General features: G+C 39.8%; 1 protein-coding gene across 1 annotated transcript in view; it reads right to left on the bottom strand.

The window, feature by feature from the left end:
* Positions 1–26,335, bottom strand: part of LOC126153810 (androgen-dependent TFPI-regulating protein-like) — an 82,482-nt gene extending 56,147 nt beyond the window's left edge. The window contains exons 1-2 of the mRNA XM_049916095.1: positions 26,159–26,335; positions 25,453–25,596 (exon numbers count right to left, since the gene is read on the bottom strand). Coding sequence (XP_049772052.1) covers positions 25,453–25,596; positions 26,159–26,335 — 321 coding nt within the window. The remainder of the gene's footprint in view (positions 1–25,452; positions 25,597–26,158) is intronic.
* Between the last annotated feature and the right edge of the window lie 525 nt (positions 26,336–26,860).

Here is a 26,860-nt window from a genome sequence, read left to right as displayed (position 1 = left end):
TGTAGGGACAGTATCTTACCAAAGGCTGAGGCCAGGATAACTACAGGAGTGGAGATTGTTTTCTAAGAATAACTTCCATCTGCACAGTTCAGAAAAGCTGGTGGTTGAGGGGAGGATCCAGGTGGTTAAGCACCCATTTAAGTCAAGCATGTTATGTTCAGCCACATTTTGTGCCACAGGGTGCTCTACTTTGTTCTCAGCCATAGTTCAGTGGAGGCTGATCATCTCGGTGGACAGCTGGTTGGTAGTCATACAATATGAAAGGCTGTGCAATGATTGCAGCAGAACTGATAGGTGTTATGGCTGCTTTCACAGTTGGTCAGGCCTCTGATGGGGTAGGATAAAAATGTGACAGGACTGGAATGAGAAGTGCTGGGTCAGTGGATTGGGCAGGTCTTACACCTGGGCCTTCCACAGGCATATGATTCTTTTGGGGAGGTGTTGGGATTGGGAGTGGCATGGGGAAAGACTAGATGTTGTGGAGGTTTGGTGGGCATTTGAACACCTCTTTAGGAGGGGTGAGAAGTATCTCAGACAGAAACTTCCTTATTTCAGTGTAAAGCAAGATGATTTGTTATCAAAGCCCTGGTGAAGGATGTGGTTCAGTTTTTCCAGTCCAGGGTGGTACTGGATGACAAGGGAGACACTCCTTTGTGGCTGGTTTTTGGGGGTGGTGGGAGGACTGGGGTTGTGAGGGGAAATGGCATGAGAGAGCAATTTTGCAAGCTATGTCTTGAGGATAGTGCCTGTCTTTGAAGACCGTGGTGAGACCTTCAGCACACTGAGCAAGGGTGTTCTTGGTACTGCAGTACGCCATCCCGGGATAAAACTGTTTCGTATCTTAAATTTTATTGTTGACATATAAACAAATATAAACTCTGTAATAATAGTAAACACTTGGAAGACGAAATGGTACTATTCTTAAAGGATCTATTTGGCTCTAGTCAGAAACATGCTAGCAAAGCAAAGTAATTAACAGTTTTGTCAAAAGTATTGTTTGTGTAAGTTGTATATATGTTAATTCCGTGATTTAAACAAATAATTTGGCTTAACCATTTTTATAGTAAAAACTGATAAAAAGAACCAATTTTTTCAAAGTATTCAGTTTTATTCTATTTTTAAATTTTTTTTTTAAACAATCGTATTGATCAACTAGGATCACATTAACAACTTCAGTTCCTCTTCTTCCTTTGTTGTTGTTTCCTATTTTTCCAGTATTCCCTCATTTTCTCCCCATGAAGTCTCTTCCTTTCTTCTGTCCATGTTGTTCCTGATTTTTTATTTCTTTTGGTTTGACAGCCTTCCAAATGTAGGAATTTGATTTTAAAACAATTTCTTTCTGCTATTTCTGATTCTTTGATGTTGTTTCTTTCAAGATCTTTTCTTACTTCTTTAATCCATGCTATTGTCGACTTCTTCTTCCGGAAATATAGGAGTATTTGTTTTGTTAGTCTATTTCCATCCATTCGATAGAGATTTCCAAAAAAGGTTAATCTTCGTTTGGCCGTTACTTCAGATATTTTTTTCTATATTTTTGTAGATCTCCTCATTACTTCTTATTTTCCAACCATCTGCGGTTTTCACTGCACCCATTATTTTTCTAATAAATCTTCTTTCCAGTACCTCTAGTTTGTCCATCTTATAGTTCATCGTTAGGCATTCAGATCCATATAAACATTCTGGTCATACCACTGTGGTGTAGTGTTTTAGTTTTGTTTTCCTAGATATACATTTCTTGTTGTAAATAATTTTGGTCAAACCATATGCTCTTTCCATTTTGTTAATTTTTACATCTATTGCAGATTTTTTTATATTTGTCATGAATTTTGTTTTTTCAGCTGAAATTTTGAGACCAGTTCTGTTTGCTAATTTTTCCAGGATGTTTATTCGAGTAACTGCATCTGTCAGGTTTTCTGAAAGTATTGCGAGATCATCCGCAAAAGCCTAGCAGTTTACCTTAATTCCATTTGTTTTCCTTGCCAGAGTTATTGGTTCAATTTTGAGATTTTTTAGCTCCAAATTCCAGATCCTTACCTTTTTTTTCTAGAACACAGTTAAACAGTAAAGTTGATAAACCATCACCTTGTCTAACGCCAGTTTTTATTTCAAACGGCTGAGATACTTCTCCCATAAATTTGACTTCAGATGCTGTACCTGTTAGTGTCTCATGAATTATGTTTGCTAGTTTTGATTTAATACCAAATTCTCTAATGACCTTATCTATAATTTCTCTGTCTATACAATCAAATGCTTTCTTGAAATCTTTAAATGACACTAGTATTGGTTTGCTGGTTAACATTCTATGGCGAATTATTGACTTTAAGTTAAAAATTTGTTCTGCACAGGATATTCCCTTTTGTAAACCAGCCTGATATTCTCCTAGTTGTTTGCCTAAAGTATCCACCACTCTTTTGAGGAGAATTTTTGATAACATTTTGTATGCCATTGGCAGAAGAGACACTCCTCTGTAATTATTGACATTTTGTTTGTCACCCTTTTTATGTGGTGGGTGGATTAATGCTGTTTTCCATTCAACTGGAATCTTTTCAGTTTTCCAAATGTTCTCAAAAAGCAGCTGTAGATCCTTTATGATTTTTGGTTCTGACCAATTCAATAATTCTGCTGTAATGGAGTCTTCACCACTTGCTTTATTGTTTTTGAGTGTTTTGATGGCTTCATGAATTTCCAGCTCTGTTGGCAGGAAATCTTCCTCTAGATTTTGAAGTGTCACTAGAAATTCTAATTTATCTATTGGAACTGGACAGTTTAACAACATTTCAAAAAAAATTGCTAAAATTTCACAATTTTCTTTATTATTTAATCCTATGTTGCCATTTTAATCTTTGAAACAAATACTTGGTGCCTGATATCCTTTAAGTATGTGTTTAAAGGTTTGGTAAAAATTTCTAGAATTATTTTTGGTGATATTTTGTTCTATTCCAATAAGCTGACAATTTTCAAAGTTCCTTTTGATTTTTGATGTTTCTTTTCTTTGTTGTACATCACAGAAATTATGAATGTTAAAATAGTCAGAAATGGGGAATTCGATTCAGATCATTACCTCTCTAAGATTAAAATAACATTTCTGCCATCTAAACCAAGGAAGGTGACCAAGAAAGTGATCACATACAACACTACTACAGCTAATATTACAAAAGAAAATATAGAAAAATTTAGAGAAGAAATTGAGACAAGTAAAGAAGGTGATTGGCGTGCACTCCAGATGACAATAACTCAAGCAGCAGAGAAAACTTTAGGATTAGCCAAGAATAAAATGAAGACATGGTGGAATAAGGAGTGTGAAGAAGCACTAATACAAAGAGCTCAAAAATGGAGATAATGGAGATGTTCGAAAAAAGAGGAAGACCTTGAACAATGCAGACAAAGTATTCAGTTAATTTAATGAATTAAGTTTTAACTGTAAGTTCTGTAAATTTAACTTTGAACAATGTGTAGTTTCAGCACCTATTATTGTGAGGACATATAAGGGCCCAATTTTTGACCCTGACACGGTCAGTCCATGGCCGAGTTTAAGACGAGAAACCTGTGTCAGTTAGAATAACAACAATGCTTCAATTTAACTATGAAATAAGTGTTATACAATTAGGCCGTGTGTTAAAACAATGACTGTGTCTGCTCCATACATACCTTTCTATTCTTCAAGAACTGTGAACTTTGTGGTTAGGTTTTTACTGTTCATAGATGTTCAGTAGGAAACTAATGTAGCAGTTTGTGGATGTTTGCCTGAAAACTATTAATGAGTCTTATTGAAAGTTAAACAATAGTGCACTGGCCATATTAAATGTGCATATGGGGGTTGTGAAAAGTGAAAGTAAACAACTGTGAAATGCAAATGAGCACCTGTCAGCTACATTGTTACAGTAGACAGTACTGCACTTCCACCCCCTATTTTTTCAGCCAGTATGTTGACACCAAGGACAACAAATGAAGAGATAAAAGAAGATGTCATCATCACAAGGTACAATAAACTGCCACCGTGGGGCATCCAGTATTGTTGGGTTTGTGGCTTTGGGGAGCATGTAGAAGGTTGGTGTGTGGGTTGTCAAAGGAGTGAGGAGGGAAATGGATTCAGGGGAGATGTTCTGGGAAGGGTATAAGGCCTTAAGCAGAGACTGGAATTTTTGTTGGAAAAGTTTAAAGGTGGAGAAGTCAGACAACTGGCATAGGCCTTCTGCCAGGTAGGCACTGTGCTTCAGCACAACAGTGGTGGATATTTGTCTGCAGATAGTGGATGATTAGGTCAAAATTAGTTTTGAGATTGTGTATGGCTGTTCTTTCTTTGTACTGAAAGATTGGTGTTTTGAAGAAGGAATGTGGGGAAGGATGGTGAGGCTAAGTAGGATGTAAAGAATTCCTGGAAGGTGACCAACGGTTGGTTAGGATAATGGGGGAGGATAATGTTTGGATGATGGTATGATCTGGAAGAGGCAGCGTTCAATGTTGCTATTAGGATGGATTTGGTTGGAGGGATTGGCACCATTCCTGGCACAATGGATCCTTGCTCAATCTTTCTGCACCAATTAGAAAAGTATTCCTTTCCCTGGCTAATACCCAGTCCCACATCCTGTTTCTCAAATAGTGCCTAAACCATGGAATCCCCCAATATGGCCTAAATATAAAGATTCCTTTCTCTGGATCCCACCCTTCCTTTCACGATGGCCTACATGTCTTCATATTCTACCAATCCCTGTGTCTCACAATCGTGGTGCTGCAAGAGCACATCTTCATGGCACAGGCATCCCAGAACCACCTTTGCTCCCTCTGCAAGATACTATTACTCTATACATCACATCTCTGAAATTAAATCACTTTCTCTCCAATGCCTGGAGGAGCATTCCAGACAGCACCTCCATTAGTTATCCAACCTGCTGACATCCTACTGCTGCCTCAGTCACCACTATCCAACTCCTATCATATCCACAATGTTCCTCCTTGTCCACCCCTCATAGCAGCTAAACCCTGCCTAGCTGACCTTTTCAACACACCACGTTGCCAAAACTCCCTACCAATGCTCCACCAAATCCAGAGCTAAAACATTCCCAAAACACTGTTGTTAACTTTTCCACCAAATCCTCATCTCCATAGAAGTTTCAGTCCTATTCAAAGGCCTTGCCTTTAGCCCTACACCCAAATTTAACCATGCTAGACTTGTCAAAGACCTACTCTCCTTCTCCCAATCCCTGCAATGGAAGCACATACTTGCCGCCAATTCCTCCAATGAAAACCACCCTAATTACAACATTGAATCCTGCCTCTTCCAGTATGTACCACCATCCAATAGTGATCCTGCCCCCCCCCCCACCCCTCCTACCACTCACCCACCCTGCTAACCATCTACTGGTATCTTCCAGGAAATTCTTACCTCCAACTTCACCTCACCAACCATCCCCAGACCCTTTCTCAGAACACCAACTTTTCAGTAGAAGAAAGAACAGCCATACACAACCTCAAAACAAATTCTGATCTAATCATTCTACCTGCAGACAAAGATTCTACCACTGTTGTGATGAACCACAGTGACTAGCTTGCAGAAGGCCTCTACCAATTGTCTGACTCCTACACCTATAAAATTTGCCAGAGTGATCACAGCCCAGAAGTCCAACAAAATCTCCAATCTCTGCTTAAGGCTTTAGGCTCTTGCCAGAACATCTTCCCTGAATCCATTTCACTCCTCACCACTATGGCACCCCACACACCCACCCTCTACGTGCTCCCCAAAATCCACAGACCCAACAGTCCTGAACACACCACTGTGGCTTGTTGTTGTGCCCCCACTGAAAGAATTTCAGCCCTCATTGACCAACACCTCCAGTCAGTCGCCCATAATCTAGCCTCCCACATCAAAGACACCAACTACTTCCTTCACCGATTCTCCACCATCCCCACCTCTTTACCTCTTTGATACCTGCTTGTCACTTTTGACGCCACTTCCCGATACATGAAAGGCAAAGGTCCCGAGTTCAAGTCTCGGTCCAGCACACAGTTTTAATCTGCCAGGAAGTTTCATATCAGTGCACACTGCGCTGCAGAGTGAAAATCTCATTCTGGAAACATGCCCCAGGCTGTGGCTAAGCCATGTCTATGCAATATCCTTTCTTTCAGGAGTGCTAGTTCTGCAAGGTTCATAGGAGAGCTTCTGTAAAGTTTGGAAGGTAGGAGATGAGATACTGGCAGAGGTAAAGCTGTGAGGATGGGGCTTGAGTTGTGCTTTGGTAGCTCAGTTGGTAGAGCACTTGCCTGCGAAAGGCAAAGGTCCCGAGTTCGAGTCTCGGTCCAGCACACAGTTTTAATCTGCCAGGAAGTTTCACATTCTCCATTCCCGTAATTATCCTGGCCTCAACCTTTGTTAACATACTGTCCCCACACCCTCCACCCAACAGTTTCCACCCCCTATGTCCTATTATCTCTTCCTCATCTCATCTCCCACCCTGTATATTTGCAGCCCTCTGCCAATGCATCCACCTCTACTCTCAGTTTTTGTTTCTTTTTCCCCCACCTCCCCACCCCACAACCTACTGAAATCCTAGTGGACAGCTGAATGGTAGTCATTCCAATATGAAAGATTGTGCAATTATTGAAGTAGAACTGGTAAATGACATGGCTTCTTTCACAGTTGGTCAGGCCCCTTATGGGGTATGATAAACCTGTGACAGGACTGGACTGGGAAGTTCTGGGTCAGTGGATTCGACATGTCTTGTACCTGGGCCTTATGCAGGCATATGATTCTTTTGCATATGGGTTGGGGTTGGGAGTGGCAGGAGGATGGACTAGATGTTGTGGAGGTTGGGTGGGCATTGGAACACCTCTTTAGAAGGGCTGGGAAGTATCTCAAACAAAATGTCCCTTATTTCAGGGTAAGGCAAGATGATTGGTAATCAAAAGCCCTAGAAAAGGATGTGGTTCAGTTTTTCCAGTCCAGGGTGGTACTGAATGACAAGTGAGACTCTCCTTTGTAGCTGGTTTTTGGAGGTGGTGAGAGGATGGGGGTTGTGAGGGGAAATGGCACAGGAGAGCATTTTGCAGGCTATGTCTTGAGGATAGTGCCTGTCTATGAAGGCCTTGGTGAGATCTTCAGCATAGTGAGCAAGGGAGCATTTGTCACTGCAGATACATCGTCTGTTGGTAGTCTGGCTATTTGGGAGGGACTTTTAGGTGTAAAAAGGATCATAGCTTTCAAACTGCAGGTGGTGTTATTGGTTGGTGGATGTAATGTGACTGGAGCCATCAGAGAGGAGGAGGTCAACATCTATGAAGGTGGCACACTGGGTTGAGGATGACCACATGAAGCAGATGTGAGAGGTGGTGAGGTTGTGAAGAAATGAGGATAGGGTGTCTCAGCCCTGGGTCCACATAGTTAAGAAACCATCAATGAACCTGAACCAGAGTAGGAATCAAGTGTTCTGGGAGGGTAGGAAGGTCTCCTGTAGATGGCCCTCAAAAAGATTGGCATAGGAGGGTGCCATGCTGGTGCCCGTGGCTGTGCTGTGGATTTGTTTGTACACCTTCCATTCAAGTGAGAAGTAATTGTGGGTTAGGATAACGTTAGTAAGGTGTATGAGAAATGAGATTGTGGATACAGATTCTGAAGGACATTGGGAAGACCATGGGCTTGAGTAATACTGGTGTATAGGGAGGTGGCATTAAACAGTGACGAGTAGGGATCCAAGAAGTAAAGTGCAGGGGATGGTGGAGCGTAGTGAAGGAAGCGGTTGCTGTCTTTCATGTGGGAGGCTAGATTGTGGACAATTGGTTGGAGGTGTTGGTCAATGAATGCTGAAATTCTTTCAGTGGAGGTTGTGACGAGGCAAGCTGGGATATTTTTACTTCCCCTGTTGTTTTGCCATCTGCCTCCTTAAAATTCATGTTTTTACTTTTAATCGATTACCATTAACATATGCGAGTATAATCTGTTTTAAAGAATGTAACACCAGATGTAATTTTGTGCTTAGTATTAAGTATGTAATTTATTTTCTAATTTATTTAATCTATTCCTAGTTAGTAACTTTCATCATAGGGTGAAATCAACAATTGTTTTGTTACTTAAATTCTATTGTTGACATATAAATAAATATAAACTCCATATTAATTGTAAATACTTGGAAGACGAAATGCTAGTATTCTAAAAGGATCTTTTACTGAAACTGTGCCTTTTGGAGTCTAGTCCCTGCACATTCCACCAGGTAGCATTTGTCTCACTCCCCACCCGGTACTTTCACCTCCCTGCCCTCAACATCCTGATACTGCACCTGTTGGGGTCTAGTTCCTGTGCACTCCATCAGACAGCATTCATCTCTCTTCCCATATGTACACTACTATCCCTTCCCCTTCCCTTTCCCATTCCCCTTCCCCTTCCCCTTCCCCTTCCCCTTCCTCTTCCCTTTCCCCTTCCCCCTTCCATGTGTGTGTGAGGTGTGCTAGCTTTTGTGTGTGTGTGTGTGTGTGTGTGTGTGTGTGTGTGTGTGTGTGTGTGTGTGTGTGTGTGTCGGGGGGGGGAGGGGGGAGGGGGGAGGGGGGAGGGGGGGGGAAGGAGGCTGTGGCTGTAACCTACATGTGAGTGTCTTTTAACCGTGTCTGTCTGCAACTTGGTGGGTCTTCTTTATGGGAAGTAGCAATCTATCTTTGCCTACATTGTAGAAATTCATAGAGGTATACCTATCGCTGTAGATGAAAGTTTAGCCTAATTTAAATTCCCTAACTTGAAATGTATGTGTATGGAAGGGGTATTAAGCAACATTCCTCTAATCAAGCATTTGGCCCAGATCTCTAGTATACTTTATGATAGAATCTGGCCTGAAATTTATTACAGGGTTTGTAATAATGTAATTAATTTCATTGAAAACATGTTAAAGAAAACATTCCTCACACACAAAGAAAGAAAATATGTTATGTGGACATGTGTCCGGAAACGCTTACTTTCCTTGTTAGAGCTCATTTTATTACTTCTCTTCAAATCACATTAATCATGGAATGGAAACACACACCAACAGAACGTACCAACGTGACTTTAAACACTTTGTTACAGGAAATGTTCTAAATGTCCTCTGTTAGCGAGGATACATGCATCCACCCTCCATCGCATGGAATCCCTGATGCGCTGATGCAGCCCTGGAGAATGGTATATTGTATCATAGCCGTCCACAATACGAGCACGAAGAGTCTCTACATTTGGTACCGGGGTTGCGTAGACAAGAGCTTTCAAATGCCCCCATAAATGAAAGTCAAGAGGGTTGAGGTCCGGAGAGCGTGGAGGCCATGGAATTGGTCCGCCTCTACCAATCCATCAGTCACCGAATCAGTTGTTGAGAAGCCTACGAACACTTCGATTGAAATGTGCAGGAGCTCCACCATGCATGAACCACATGTTGTGTCGTACTTGTAAAGGCACATGTTCTAGCAGCACAGGTAGAGTTGTTGTTATTGTGGTCTTCACTCCTGAGACTGGTTTGATGCAGCTCTCCATGTTACTCTATCCTGCACAAGTGTCTTCATCGCCCAGTACCTACTGCAACCTACATCCTTCTGAATCTGCTTGGTGTATTCATCTCTTGGTCTCCCTCTACGATTTTTATCCTCCACGCTGCCCTCCAATACTAAATTGGTGATCCCTTGATGCCTCAGAACATGTCCTAGTCAAGTTGTGCCACAAACTTCTCTTCTTCCCAATCCTATTCAACACCTCCTCATTAGTTACGTGATCTACCCATCTAATCTTCAGCATTCTTCTGTAGCACCACATTTCGAAAGCTTCTATTCTCTTCTTGTCTAAACTATTTATTGTCCATGTTTCACTTCCATACATGGCTACACTCCATACAAATACTTTCAGAAACGACTTCCTGACAGTTAAATCTATACTCGGTGTTAACAAATTTCTCTTCTTGAGAAATGCTTTCCTTGCCATTGCCAGTCTACATTTTATATCCTCTCTACTTTGACCATCATCAGTTATTTTGCTCTCCAAATAGCAAAACTCCTTTACTACGTTAAGTTTCTCATTTCCTAATCTAATACCCTCAACATCACCCGACTTAATTCGACTACATTCCATCAGGTAGAGTATCCCGTATGAAATCATGATAACGTGCTCCATTGAGTGTAGGTGGAAGAACATGGGGCCCAGTCAAGATATCACCAAGAATGCCTGCCCAAACGTTCACAGAAAATCTGTGTTGATGACGTGATTGCACAATTGCGTGTGGGTTCTCGTCAGCCCACACATGTTGATTGTGAAAATTTACAGTTTGATCACGTTGGAATGAAGCCTCATCTGTAAAGAGAACATTTGCACTGAAATGAGGATTGACAAATTGTTGGATGAATCATTCGCAGAAGTGTACCCATGGCGGCCAATCAGCTGCTGATAGTGCCTGCACACACTGTACATGGTACGGAAACAACTGGTTCTCCCGTAGCACTCTCCATACAGTGACGTGGTCAATGTTGCCTTGTACAGCAGCTACTTCTCTGACACTGACTTTAGGGCTATCGTCAACTGCACGAAGTATTGCCTCATACATTGCAGGTATCCTCATCGTTCTAGGTCTTCCCCAGTCATGAGTCATAGGCTGGAATGTTACGTGCTCCCGAAGACGCCGATCAATTGCTTCGAACGTCTTCCTGTTGGGACTCCTTCACTCTGGAAATCTGTCTCGATACAAATGTACCGCACCATGGCTATTGCCCCATGCTAATCCATACATCAAATGGGCATCTGCCAACTCTGCATTTGTAGACATTGCACTGACTGCAAAACCACGTTCGTGATGAACACTAACCTGTTGATGCTACGTACTGATGTGCTTGATGCTAATAATGTAGAGCAATGAGTAGCATGTCAACACAAGCACCGAAGTCAACATAACCTTCATTCAATTGGGCCAACTGGTGGTGAATTGAGCAAGTACAATACATACTGATGAAACTAAAATGAGCTGTAACATGGAAATTAAGCGTTTCCGGACACATGTCCACATAACATCTTTTCTTTATTTGTGTGTGGGGAATGTTTCATGAAAGTTTGGCCGTACCTTTTTGTAACACCCTGTATTTCTGTGTAGGCAAAAATTAATTCAATCAGCTGTCATACATGGCAATGGGTAAAGCATTGCGCTATCTACTGATGAAAATAAATTTCAAAAATACAGTTTTCAGAAGAAACTTTTGAATGTGTGAAACTTTGATTATAAATTTGAACTTTAATTTAAAAAACAAAAAATATTTATTATTTATTTTTTTACTTATTTATTTTGTTGTGAGTTCTGTTGAATCTGATAGCAATGGAGTTGCAAGGATGTGGAATGAGTCAGTATTTTTACAGTGTTAACAATACAGCAGCACAAAATATGGTTAATTCATGACAAGTAGTATAGTAACAACATGGAACACTAGAAGAAATAAAAACATATTGCATACATCAGAATTAATACTTATGTGTACTCATTCAAATTAACAATATCAAAGTATTTGAGCAACAATATAACACTACAGCAACATATAGTTTACATTTATGCTTACATTGAATGGCTAACTCAATTTTATAATAAAAACTTGCCCCTATGCGCTAAAAAATTCATTAATTGAATAGAATGACTTTTGTATTAGGTATTTCTTCAGTGTACTCTTGAACTTTGGTATTTCAGGAGCCAGACTTTTGATGAGACTGGATAAATTTTGATGTCTGTATAATTTACTCCTTTCTATACAAGGGCATGGTTGCTATGAAAGTTCTCTTTTGACATTGCCTTGTTACCATGATATACACTACTGGTTTCGAAGAGAGAGAGGTTTTTATTAATGAAACATACAAGGAAGTATATTTACTGAGATATCATTGTAAATACCTGTAGTTTCCTAAACAGATTCCTGCATGAGCGGTTTGGTTGCACACCACTCATGATGGGTATAGCTCTCTTCTGTGCAATAAAAACTTTTTGCCAAAGTCTGGTTGCCCCAAAAGATGATTCCGTAAGCCAGAAGTGCATGGAAATATCTGAAATAAGCAGCTCTTATGGCCTCCTTGTGTGATGTTGATGCAATCATACATAAGGCAAATGTTGCAGAATGTAGGCTTTTTTCTACACTCAGGAACTTAGCTGAGTCGACTTGCTTTATTTGTTGTCCATTACATCCTATATTTATATCCTCCAGTTCTTTATGTGCCATATGAAACTGCACATAATGAGCTTTTCAATATTTAGAGAGAGGTCATTACATTTAAAACATTTCAGAATATCATCAAATGCATTGTTCACAGATGTTTTCTGGTTGTTTGTTGCTTTGTCAGCTAGAATTGTCAGCAAATAGGGTGAACTTGCTCACAGATTTGGTGCAGTGTGGGAGGTTATTTACAAATATAAATAAGTAATAGAAAGGGTCATAATACTGAGCCTTGAGGCACTGTCTATAAAGTAGGATTTAATCCATGTCCGCATTATTACAATTAAACCATAATAGTCTGCTTTATTTAGCAGAATTTCATGGTTGACACAGTCAAAAGCCTTGAATAGATCTCATAGGATTACATCTGGTGCTACTTTTCTGCTAAAAGATTCAAGAATTTGATTGGTGAAACAGGAAATAGCGTCATCAATTGATAGACTTTACCTGAAACCAAAGTGGCATTGACTGAGAATGTTATGGCTGTTCAGGTGATTAACACTTCTCCTGAATACCAGTTTCTCAAGGACCCTCGAAAAACTTGTTAGCAGGGATATTGGGTGGTAGTTTGTTACATCAGTTTTTTCACCTTTCTTGAAAAATGGTTTCACTCAGGCATATTTTAATCTAAACAGAACAATACCTTGTTTTAGGGATTCATTAAAAATGTAACACTAGACTGTATTTATATAGCCATGATGGTATTTAAGCATCTTAGCTGAAATATTACCAACCCCACCACAGTTTTTTGACTTTATCTCTCTGATTGTCTTACGGATCTCACTAATTGTTATGGATGTTATCTGTATCTGGCATTGTTAGATTTATACACAAGGGCTATTGCATCCTCTCTGAGCCTTCACAGCCAATTTTTTCAGCAGCTGTTAAAAATGTTTATTGAAGATATTAGCAATTTCCTCAGTATTTTTTACAATATTTCCATCCTGAATTAATTCTATGTCAATCCTGTACTCTACTTTTTTTTACCATTCTTCCTTTTTATAACTTGCCAGATAGTTTTGCTGTGTTATTTGAGTTATCAGTTTCTAAAATATATACTATTTATTGAAATTTATGTTTTATTTAGAAAATAATTCTAATTAAAAACATATATTTTCTAGAAGGTTCTGGTGCAGCCAGTTAGCTTGTAAATAGGTTAAAAGTCAACTGCCGGTTAAGACAATTACACACTTTTGATGTATTAAGATGTTCAAATGTTATTCAGCAGTTCAGACGTTAGATTGTGGGAGGGTTATTCACTCTGTCATTCTTAACCCATTTGTGTACAATGATGAATGCAGCCATTATAGTGCTGTTGACACAGCAAGCGACTCTTCTGTAGCTCACTGCTTTCTGTAATAGTTCTGTAGCCATACCGTTAAATGGCACTAGTCGTGCATTTTTGAAACTGAAGCCCACATTTGAGCTTCAAGCATTTAGTCAGTATCTTAGTACATTTCCTCTCTCATGTGTTTCTTGTGTAAAAACCATTCCCTTTTTGAAATGAACAGCATCTATCATAACTATGAAAGTAGTGTAAAAAATGATCTACATCTTGAACAAAAGAATCTAAGTATGGTACAAAAATGAGTACACTACTCTTGCATAAAAATATTCAATGCTCTCCCTCAGGCAATAAAAATGTCAGTTACCGACCCACCTACTTTTAAACATCAACTTAAACAATATATTCTGAGTGAAACCATTTACTCACTGGACAAATTTATGTATGAGAATATGCGAACTGATTTTGATCTGTTGTAAGTCTGTTCAATGTAATTTGTAACTTTTTACAAAAAACAATTCTTGTAAACATTTTTTCTATGTAATATATTATTCATTGTACAACCTATTATTATAAACAAATGTCTCAAATCTATGTAAATGACCCATTCTACACCCAAGTGATTTATCGCTAATGGGTCTACAGAACACAAATAAGATAAATAAATTAATTAATAAATTCATGGGTTCAGTAAGTGGCATCATAACAGACCCCCATGAAGCAGAATCTGAATCTTTTGAATAATGGTGCAGGCTATGACACTACATATGATACTTATAGTATAGTGAATAGTGTGTCATCAAGTGAAGAAAAAAGTGGCATTCTGGGAACAACAGGGAACCTGGAAGAATGCAACAAAGCACAGTGATGAAAGAAATATGTGCCAATGCAACAGCAAGGCACACTATGAACTATTCAAAGGTGATTTGTTGGGACTCAGACAATGAAGCTAATTGTCATAAAACTAGTATTTGCACTGTGAAATCTGAGACAAAATCCTAAGGAACTCCCAAGTCTAAATGAATTTCTAACAATGCTTTTTTTAACTCTATTACAAGAGATTCAAATTTACGGTGCAAAAGCCAGAAGCTGAGGACGTATTCCAGTGAAAATATTGCTGACTCAGAAGAAAATTGCTCCCTCTAGAAAGTGTAAAGTTTATTATGATCAAGGGGATAATGAGGAAATCTGTTTTGATTGTAACATATGCAGAAGTTGCCTTTCATATGAACAAATGTTTCATGATGTCCCATATAGAACTAATGGAAATGAAGTTCCATGCTTCTTAACAGAGTGTAGGGGAACGATGCAGGAGACCCACACTGCCATACTAGATGAGATCCTAATGGAGGTGGTTTTCCGTTGTCTTCCTCTGAGCATAATGGGGGTGAATGATGATGAAGATGACACAACAACACCCAGGCAACTAAGGGCAGGTGAAAATCCCTGACCTCGGTGAGAATCAAACCCGGGACCCCATGCTGGGGAAGCAAGAATGCTACCAAGAGACCATGAGCAGCAGACATACAGAACTAAACCGTGTGAATATTGTATGAAAAGCAGTTCATGGTGCACCATAAAAAATGGAACTTTGTGTAAATGGTTATGTTGTTATAGGATCTTAGACAAACCTTTTTCTTCTTGTTTGCCAAATAATCATCTATATATGAGAAACATAAACATGTATTGAAAATAATCATATACCTACGACAAATCAGTTCTCAAAAAATAATATGTATTAAACATGCAGCTGATTCAGTTGTTATAAAGAGCATTGTCAAATTTTTTCTGATATGTATGTTCTTTGTGTTGATTTTTAAATAAATGTCCACATTTAAAACCACAAATAGTGTTTCAATCAGTACAATAACAAATTTGGGATTGAGATTGAAATGGATTGCAAATGGTCTACAAGAGACCCAGAAAAGATAAGTACAACATTTTAGTATTTGTAATTATTTCTTCCCAGTTATAATTATATGGTGCAACATGACTCGTGATATAACTCATTGTAAAGATTACTCATGATATGTTGAGTTGCAGATAGGTGCAATGAAAAGCCACTTATACTAGCATTCTGCTTTCCATCTCCTTCCCTCTTTCCTGACGAGGCAACCATTGGTTGTGAAAGCTAGAATTTTGTGTGTATGTTTGTGTTTGTTTGTGTGTGTATCGACGTGCCAGCGCTTTCGTTTGGTAAGTCAAATCATCTTTGTTTTATATATATGAATATAATAGAGGGAAACATTCCACGTGGGAAAAATATATTTAAAAAGCAAGGTGATGAGACTTACCAAACAAAAGCGCTGGCAGGTCGATAGACACACAAACAAACACAAACATACACACAAAATTCTAGCTTTCACAACCAACGGTTGCCTCATCAGGAAAGAGGGAAGGAGAAGGAAAGACAAAAGGATATGGGTTTTAAGGGAGAGGGTAAGGAGTCATTCCAATCCCGGGAGCGGAAAGACTTACCTTATGGGGAAAAAAGGACAGGTATAAACTCGCACACACACACATATCCATCCACACATACACAGACACAAGCAGACATTTGTAAAGGCAAAGAGTTTGGGCAGAGATGTCAGTCGGGACGGAAGTACAGAGGCAAAGATGATGTTGAAAGACAGGTGAGGTATGAGCGGCGGCAGATTGAAATTAGACATTAGCGGAGATTGAGGCCTGGCGGATAGCGAGAAGAGAGGATATGCTGAAGGGCAAGTTCCCATCTCCGGAGTTCTGACAGGTTGGTGTTAGTGGGAAGTATCCAGATAACCCGGACGGTGTAACACTGTGCCAAGATGTGCTGGCCGTGCACCAAGGCATGTTTAGCCACAGGGTGATCCTCATTACCAACAAACACTGTCTGCCTGTGTCCATTCATGCGAATGGACAGTTTGTTGCTGGTCATTCCCACATAGAACGCTTCACAGTGTAGGCAGGTCAGTTGGTAAATCACGTGGGTGCTTTCACACGTGGCTCTGCCTTTGATCGTGTACACCTTCCGGGTTACAGGACTGGAATAGGTGGTGGTGGGAGGGTGCATGGGACAGGTTTTACACCGGGGGCGGTTACAGGGGTAGGAGCCAGAAGGTAGGGATCTCCATCCTTCATGAAATCCTCCCCACTCCACCAAGAGTGTCTTTCCGCCGTCCACCTAACCTTCGTAACCTCTTAGTTCATCCCTATGAAATCCCCAAACCACCTTCCCTACCCTCTGGCTCCTACCCCTGTAACCGCCCCCGGTGTAAAACCTGTCCCATGCACCCTCCCACCACCACCTATTCCAGTCCTGTAACCCGGAAGGTGTACACGATCAAAGGCAGAGCCACGTGTGAAAGCACCCACGTGATTTACCAACTGACCTGCCTACACTGTGAAGCGTTCTATGTGGGAATGACCAGCAACAAACTGTCCATTCGCATGAATGGACACAGGCAGACAGTGTTTGTTGGTAATGAGGATCACCCTGTGGCTAAACATGCCTTGGTGCACGGCCAGCACATCTTGGCACAGTGTTACACCGTCCGGGTTATCTGGATACTTCCCACTAACACCAACCTGTCAGTACTCCGGAGATGGGAACTTGCCCTTCAGCATATCCTCTCTTCTCGCTATCCACCAGGCCTCAATCTCCGCTAATTTCTAATTTCAATCTGCCGCCGCTCATACCTCACCTGTCTTTCAACATCATCTTTGCCTCTGTACTTCCGTCCCGACTGACATCTCTGCCCAAACTCTTTGCCTTTACAAATGTCTGCTTGTGTCTGTGTATGTGTGGATGGATATGTGTGTGTGTGCGAGTGTATACCTGTCCTTTTTTCCCCCTAAGGTAAGTCTTTCCACTCCCGGGATAGGAATGACTCCTTACCCTCTCCCTTAAAACCCATATCCTTTTGTCTTTCCTTCTCCTTCCCTCTTTCCTGACGAGGCAACCGTTGGTTGCGAAAGCTAGAATTTTGTGTGTATTTTTGTGTTTGTTTGTGTTCTATCGACCTGCCAGCAAATATATATATATATATATATATATATATATATATATATATATATATATATATATACCAAATGAAAGTGCTGGCAGGTCGACAGACACACAAACAAACACAAACATACACACAAAATTCAAGCTTTCGCAACCAACGGTTGCCTCGTCAGGAAAGAGGGAAGGAGAAGGAAAGACAAAAGGATATGGGTTTTAAGGGAGAGGGTAAGGAGTCATTCCAATCCCGGGAGCGGAAAGACTTACCTTAGGGGGAAAAAAGGACAGGTATACACTCGCACACACACAGATATCCATCCACATATACACAGACACAAGCAGACATTTGTATATATATATATATATATATATAAACAAAGATGATGTGACTTACCAAATGAAAGTGCTGGCAGGTCGACAGACACACAAACGAACACAAACATACACACAAAATTCAAGCTTTCGCAACAAACTGTTGCCTCATCAGGAAAGAGGGAAGGAGAGGGAAAGAAGAAAGGATGTGGGTTTTAAGGGAGAGGGTAAGGAGTCATTCCAATCCCGGGAGTGGAAAGACTTACCTTAGGGGGAAAAAAGGACGGGTATACACTCGCGCACACACACATATCCATCCACACATATACAGACACGAGCAGACATATACAGACGCAAAGAGTTCAGGAGTGGAATGGTAGAGAGATAGTATGATTGTGGTTTGATGAACCCTCTGCCAAGCACTTAAATGTGAATTGCAGAGTAGCATGTAGATGTAGATGTAGATAAGACTCCTGCTATGCAAGTGGAGTGTTTTTAACACCTACAATTTTGTGTGCTTAGTAAAATTTTTTTACCTGCACAATCAAATGCTTGAGCAAGATCACATTTAAAGCACATTTGAGTACTTTAACAAACCAACTGCACCACCCTCACATTATTTTTTATTGGCTCCACATAGGTTATGCACTGGTTGCCTTAGAATATTTTACCTACAGTTTTATCATTGCTTTTTACTATATCATTTGCTTATTGTTTGTTTAGTGCTCCATGATTTCTCTCTGTTTGGTCTGTAGTGTTGCATTTGAAGTTTCAATATTTTACTCTAAGCTGTTTTACTGTTGTGTTACTCTTGTCTCACACTAAGTTTGTTAAAATCACACATGAGCCATACAGATGCATATGTATCAACGCATATGGATTTGTCATTTTTAATGTTTACTTAACACATTAATAATAAAAGGAAATTATATTTTTAATCTAATTTAAATTTTATTCATGTTTCCATTTTTCTGTCATATATCAAATAGATTACACTATTATAGTGTTTTCAGCACCACCTTATGACATGTCGGAAAAAACAGACACCATGCATTCATGTAATTTGATATGTATTGTGAATCTGTGTTATTGTATTTGTACCCTATTAATTGCAAGCACTTCTCATTTTGTAATCTCATGAAATAACATGCATCCTGTGACTATTTTTTTCTTACAAAAATATTTTTGTAATATGTGCAAAGAACTGTATATCTCATATTTATGTTTTCTGTCTCATGACAGATCTGATGATAGCAGTTAGCCAAAACACATAATCTATGTCAGAAATAATAAACTCTTTGCCTCTGTATATGTCTGCTCATGTCTGTATATGTGTGGATGGATATGTGTGTGTGCGCGAGTGTATACTCGTCCTTTTTTCCCCCTAAGGTAAGTCTTTCCACTCCCGGGATAGGAATGACTCCTTACCCTCTCCCTTAAAACCCAAATCCTTTCGTCTTTCCCTCTCCTTCCCTCTTTCCTGACAAGGCAACCATTGGTTGCGAAAGCTAGAATTTTGTGTGTATGTTTGTGTGTGTATCAACGTGCCAGTGCTTTTGTTTGGTAAGTCACATCATCTTTGTTTATATATATATATATATATATATATATATATATATATATATATATATATATATATATATATATATATATATATATAGGTCCAGTGGACTTTCCTCTGTTGAGTGATTCCAGTTGCTTTTCTATTCCTTGGACACTTATTTCGATGTCAGCTATTTTTTCGTTTGTGCAAGGATTTAGAGAAGGAACTGCAGTGCGGTCCTCCTCTGTGAAACAGCTTTGGAAAAAGGTGTTTAGTATTTAAGCTTTATGCGTGTCATCCTCTGTTTCAATGCCTTCATCATCCCGGAGTGTCTGGATATGCTGTTTCGAGCCACTTACTGATTTAACGTAAGACCAGAACTTCCTAGGATTTTCTGTCAAGTCTGTAAATAGAATTTTACTTTCGAATTCACTGAACGCTTCACGCATAGCCCTCCTTATGCAAACTTTGACATTGTTTAGCTTCTGTTTGTCTGAGAGGTTTTGGCTGCGTTTAAACTTGCAGTGAAGCTCTCTTTGCTTTCGCAGTAGTTTCCTAACTTTGTTGTTGTACCACGGTGGGTTTTTCCCATCCCTCACAGTTTTACTCGGCATGTACCTGTCTAAAACGCATTTTACGATTGCCTTGAACTTTTTCCATAAACACTCAACATTGTCAGTGTCGGAACAGAAATTTTCGTTTTCATCTGTTAGGTAGTCTGAAATCTGCCTTCTATTACTCTTGCTAAACAGATAAACCTTCCTCCCTTTTTTTATATTCCTATTAACTTCCATATTCAGGGATGCTGCAACGGCCTTATGATCACTGATTCCCTGTTCTGCACATACAGAGTCGAAAAGTTTGGGTCTGTTTGTTATCAGTAGGTCCAAGATGTTACCTCCACGAGTCGGTTCTCTGTTTAATTGCTCGAGGTAATTTTTGGATAGTGCACTCAGTATAATGTCACTCGATGCTCTGTCCCTACCACCCGTCCTAAACTTCTGAGTGTCCCATTCTATATCTGGTAAATTGAAATCTCCACCTAAGACTATAACATGCTGAGAAAATTTATGTGAAATGTATTCCAAATTTTCTCTCAGTTGTTCTGCCACTAATGCTGCTGAGTCGGGAGGTTGGTAAAAGGAGCCAATTATTAACCTAGCTCGGTTGTTGAGTGTAACCTCCACCCATAATAATTCACAGGAACTATCCACTTCTACTTCACTACAGGATAAACTACTACTAACAGCGACGAACACTCCACCACCGGTTGCAAGCAATCCATCCTTTCTGAACACCATCTCTGCCTTTGTAAAAATTTCAGCAGAATTTATCTCTGGCTTCAGCCAGCTCTCTGTACCTATAACGATTTTAGCTTTGGTGCTTTCTATCAGCACTTGAAGTTCCGGTACTTTACCAACGCAGCTTCGACAGTTTACAATTACAATACCGATTGCTGCTTGGTCCCCGCATGTACTGACTTTGCCCCGCACTCGTTGAGGCTGTTGCCCTTTCTGTACTTGCCCAAGGCCATCTAACCTAAAAAACCGCCCAGCCCACACCACACAACCCCTGCTACCCGTGTAGCCGCTTGTTGTGTGTAGTGGACTCCTGACCTATCCAGCGAAACCTGAAACCCCACCACCCTACGGCGCAAGTTGAAGAATCTGCAGCCCATACAGTTGCAGAACCATCTCAGCCTCTGATTCAGACCCTCCACTCGACTCTGTACCAAAGGTCCGTAGTCAGTCCTGTCGACAATGCTGCAGATGGTGAGCTCTGCTTTCATCCTGCTAGCGAGACTGGCAGTCTTCACCAAATCAGATAGCCGCTGGAAGCCAGAGAGGATTTCCTCTGATCCATAGCGACACACATCATTGGTGCCCACATGAGCGACCACCTGCAGATGGGTGCACCCTGTACCCTTCATGGCATCCGGAAGGACCCTTTCCACATCTGGAATGACTCCCCCCGGTATGCACACGGAGTGCACATTGGTTTTCTTCCCCTCTCTTGCTGCCATATCCCTAAGGGGCCCCATTATGCGCCTGACGTTGGAACTCCCAACTACCAGTAAGCCCACCCTCTGTGACCGCCCGGATCTTGCAGACTGAGGGGCAACCTCTGGAACAGGACAAGCAGCCATGTCAGGCCGAAGATCAGTATAAGCCTGAGACAGAGCCTGAAACTGGTTCGTCAGACAAACTTGAGAGGCCTTCCGTTCAGCCCTCCAGAATGTCTTTCGCCCCCTGCCACACCTTGAGACGACCTCCCACTCTACCACAGGTGAGGGATCAGCCTCAATGCGGGCAGTATCCTGGGCAACCACAGTTGTAGTCCAATCGGGGGATGCGTGGGACGAGCTGGCCGTCCTCGACAAACCCCCATCCGGACCCCCACAGTGATGCCCATTGGCAACAGCCTCAAGCTGTGTGACCAAAGCCAACACTGCCTGAAGCTGGGAGCGAAGGGATGCCAACTCAGCCTGCATCCGAACACACAGCAGTTGCAGTCCCTATCCATGCTAAAAACTGTTGTGCAAAGAACGTCCGAACTAATCTACAGAGAGCGCAAACAAATCGACACAAAATTTAAATGGTTATTAAAATACAAGATTGCCTAGTAAATGCAGTAATGCTGCTACTTGCGCACTGCTGACACACTGCTCGGTGGCGGAAGGAGACTGCGCGATTTTACACTATTCAGGTACTAAAATGCGATGCTACAACTCTCAAATATTATAATACGCCCGAAATTTATGAATTAAACAATGCAAGTACCAAAACACGCAAATAAATGAAGAATTAAACTGTGTAACTACATGACTACTCTGCAATTCACATTTAAGTGCTTGGCAGAGGGTTCATCGAACCATAATCATACTATCTCTCTACCATTCCACTCCTGAACAGCGCGCGGGAAAAATGAACACCTAAACCTTTCTGTTCGAGCTCTGATTTCTCTTATTTTATTCTGATGATCATCCCTAACTATGTAGGTTGGGCTCAACAAAATATTTTCGCATTCAGAAGAGAAAGTTGGTGACTGAAATTTCGTAAATAGATCTTGCCGCGACGAAAAACGTCTTTGCTTTAATGACTTCCATCCCAACTCGTGTATCATATCTGCCACACTCTCTCCACTATTACATGATAATACAAAACGAGCTGCCCTTTTTTGCACCCTTTCGATGTGCTCCGTCAATCCCACCTGGTTAGGATTCCACACCACGCAGCAATATTCTAATAGAGGATGAACGAGTGTAGTGTAAGCTGTCTCTTTAGAGGACTTGTTGCATCTTCTAAGTGTCCTGCTGCCAATGAAATGCAACCTTTGGCTCGCCTTCCCCACACTATTATCTATGTGGTCTTTCCAACTGAAGTTGTTCATAATTTTAACACCCAGGTACTTAGTTGAATTGACACCCTTGAGAGTTGTACTATTTATCGAGTAATTGAACTCCAACGGATTTCTTTTGGAACTCATGTGGATCACCTCACACTTTTCATTATTTAGCGTCGACTGCCACCTGCCACACCATACAGCTATCTTTTTTAAATCACTTTGCAACTGATACTGGTCTTTGGATGACCTTACTAGACTGTAAATTACAGCATCATCTGCGAACAACCTAAGAGAACTGCTCAGATTGTCACCCAGGTCATTTATATAGATCAGGAACAGCAGAGGTCCCAGGACACTTCCCTGGGGAACACCTGATATCAATTCAGTTTTACTCGATGATTTGCCATCTATTACTACGAACTGCGACCTTCCTGACAGGAAATCATGAGTCCAGTCACACAACTGAGACGATACCCCATAGGCCTGCAGCTTGATTAGAAGTCACTTGTGAGGAACGGTGTCAAAAGCTTTCCGAAAATCTAGAGATACGGAATCAACTTGAGATCCCCTGTCGATAGCGGCCATTACTTCGTGGGAATAAAGAGCTAGCTGCGTTGCACAAGAACAATGTTTTCTGAAACCATGCTGATTACGTATCAATAGATCGTTCCCTTTGAGGTGATTCACAATGTTTGAATACAGTATATGCTCCAAAACCCTACCACAAACCGACGTCAATGATATAGGTCTGTAGTTCGATGGATTACTCCTACGACCCTTCTTAAACACTGGTGCAACCTGCGCAATTTTCCAATCTGTAGGTACAGATCTATCGGTGAGCGAGTGGTTGTATATGATTGCTAAGTAGCTATTGTATCAGCGTAATCTGAAAGGAACCTAATCGGTATACAATCTGGACCTGAAGACTTGCCCATATCAAGCGATTTGAGTTGCTTTGCAACCCCTAAGGTATCTACTTCTAAGAAACTCATCCTAGCAGCTGTTCGTGTTTCAAATTCTGGAATACAAGTTTGTTATACAGCTATGTGGCAAGTAGAAATGTACTGTAAATAATACTCAGAATTTACAGATGTAAAAAATACTTTCTTTAAAAAATACCATTGTAACCAAGTAAACATAACCTGCTAATAGTAGATAAACTGTTGCTATGAAGTAAAACTGAAGAGGCAGCAGCATTAAGAAATATACTGATAGTTTATAGTTAATACAGTAAACAGTTTGTTTATATGATGGTTTTTCTTGTTCTAATGTATACCTTGACTTGTTCCACATCCCTGAACATTCTCTTTCTTGATGGGGTATATGGAATGCAATGAATGAATGGGTCTTTGGCACTTGGATCACTTTTGTTCTTGGTGTACATAAATGGGGCACTGGAAGATCCTTCAAAAACTGTATTTGCTGACGACACACTGAATGGTAATGGACCCAAACACATCCAGACCAAACACAGCCAATAGAATGATGGATAAGGCATACAACTAATTCTTAACAAACATGAAGTATTCACATTATAAAATTCTAAGCACATAACAATTATTTACAGTAACCAGAAATACAAACAAATGGATGCGTATTGTATGAGGCTGCATGTATAGTGTGTCTAGGTGTCCAGATGAATAATAAACTGAAATGGTTGCAGCAAGTGCATAAGTTAACCAAAAAACCAGCACTGCCTGTTCTGGACTTAAAAAATCTCTCTCACTGTGTTGATATGCAGTCAGTATTGCAAACTTCCACTCAGTACTGTCACGGTCTAATATAACAGTCATGACACTTTGTCTGGATTTTGTTGCCTATTGCACCAGCAGCACGCCAAGCGACCAGTAAGTTAAAATGTTGAGTTTGCCGTGATCGTGAAAGCGAAAGCAAATAGTAGTTGTTTATTTTGGTTTGTACAATGGTTTTTACAAATGGGAGCATAGCACAATAAATTGTAGCACCAACAAGAAGAAGATTTTAGGTTTCGAAAGGACCCTGAGAGGTATATACCATAATGTTACTAAACTGCAGTGTCAGGATTTGCTTGCAAATTTTATGATATGTTAGACTGTGGTACTGTCCTATGACATAGTGTTCTGAGGTATGTGGATAAGGTCAAAAATATTTATTCTACCTAAATGTGCAGTAAGCAAATTTTGTGCAGTTGATAGTAGAACATCTTTCACAAGCCTCTTCAGGCACCGAGGAATTCTTGCAGAACCAGTACACTCACTCCATAATGAAATTTGTGGTTAAAAATAAGATGAATTTAGGATTACTGGTAACAATTAAATTCACACTTACAACACAAAGAGTACAGATAGTTTCGATGTGGAGACTGCATCAATCTTTATAATTTCATATTCTTTTACAAAGGTTCATTTACTGGTGATATGGAGCAGGAAACTGGATATCCTTTGATATTTAAAACATGTACACTTATACCCCAGGATCAAATAAAATTAATTTCAATTCAGTTCAATGGCTTACACTGCAATATGTGCTTGATTTAGGGAATAATTAGTGAAATAAAAATAAATAAGTGATTTTTTCAAAATGTAATTCTGTCAGTTCTTTACCTTTCATTTCACTTTGTTTGATAATCATATCAGAAACGGAGTCTTGTTATAAACATGCTCAACTACTGAAATATGTAAAGAATATAGAGAACTAAAAACTGAAGTACTGATTAAATCTCTTGCATTTCCTGACTGATCGAAATTTGACAGCTTTTCATCACCAGTATGCAGTAGGAAACATCACATTCATACAAACTAAACTACATTTTTACAAATTTATACTTACAGGAGATAATGGAAATACAAAGGCCTGGAAGATATAACTGTTGAGTTTCCTTATATAGTGATTCATTTGTTGCAAATGATTATTTGACTTCAGTTCTAGTGTATCTTGCAAAATACACACAGTGTAATAAAATGCCTGCATTGCCTGGAAGAAAAGCAGAAACTAACTTTGAAGCATATGCTGTAATATTATTGTAGAACTAAATATGTTATACAGCTTGTTTTAAGTCATGAAAAATATCAGTATAAGGAGTTCTTTAGTTTCAACAATAATTATAGAAATGAGGGAAATATAAATCAAATGGCAGATTTTATTTAAAATTATACATACCTCATAATTATTTTAATGTAAGACTTGTGTAAATATTGCAAATAGTTCTCCTGTTATAGAAAGTAAAAGAAGAAACTTACATTGAACAAAAATATTATCATAGCTGTAATTTCTAGAAAAGGGTGGGAACAATAATCTCAAGTTAAAAAAATTACAGGGACAAAGAGATACTAATGGATCTGATAGCTAGGAATAATTTCTTCACTTTGAAATATAGGCTATCTATTGGCAGTACTGGAATTTCTCCCCCTGAATGTGTGTGTGCTTCCCAGCCATTCTGTCTCTTTTTGTAGGTATCTCAAGCGAATTTTCCTTTTATTACAAAAAAGCTAAGAAAGACCATGAGCAATGAAACAGAATTAACAAAGGAACTTACAAAATTCCACATTGTTAAAAATCTTCCTTGAAATCTTTCAAGGCGTTGAATCCAGGGATTATTTATCTTTCTCACACAGATTACAGCATCAGCTAAATAATAAATTACCAAAGCATGATGCAAAACTGTACCTAAATGAAAAATTAAGCGTAATGTATTAATTTTATCTCCTGCCATTTTACGTGAATGCTGCGTAGGGAAGTATTGTTCCTTGCAAGAATTTGATTAAAAATACTGAAACAGCCACTTTGTCAATTTCTTAGCAACATTAGCACGTAAGAATGAAGGACAGATTGTTGTGTTTTTCTGCCTAAATGCATCAGTTGCACTATTTACACAACACTGTCACGTCCAAGCAGTATCTTAAAAAGAAAACAGGCAAGTTCATCTCTGCTGAACAACAACATTTCATGACCTTGAAAGAGCTTGCTTTGAGTACTCCCTATACAGCTCAGTCTGTTATTTAGATGGGATACTTACACACTTACTAAGTATTTAGAAACACACTTTACCTTTATTCCATTCCTCTTTCTTATAATTATTTTGGTGAAGAGTTATAAACTAAACAATATGGATATGCCTTATGCAGCCACAGTACAAGGATACTGGGTGGGGTTCTTTGTTGTGGGATAAGGATCTTCAGTGGCTTCCTCCAGCATAAAGCAGGAAATGAGGAATCACTATAATATTAAAGAAAAATTA

Source organism: Schistocerca cancellata, chromosome 2 (assembly GCF_023864275.1).
Source record: "Schistocerca cancellata isolate TAMUIC-IGC-003103 chromosome 2, iqSchCanc2.1, whole genome shotgun sequence".
Taxonomy (NCBI): Eukaryota; Metazoa; Arthropoda; class Insecta; order Orthoptera; family Acrididae; genus Schistocerca; species Schistocerca cancellata.
Note: the sequence above shows the minus strand (reverse complement) of the source record. Positions and strands in the feature narration are given on the sequence as shown.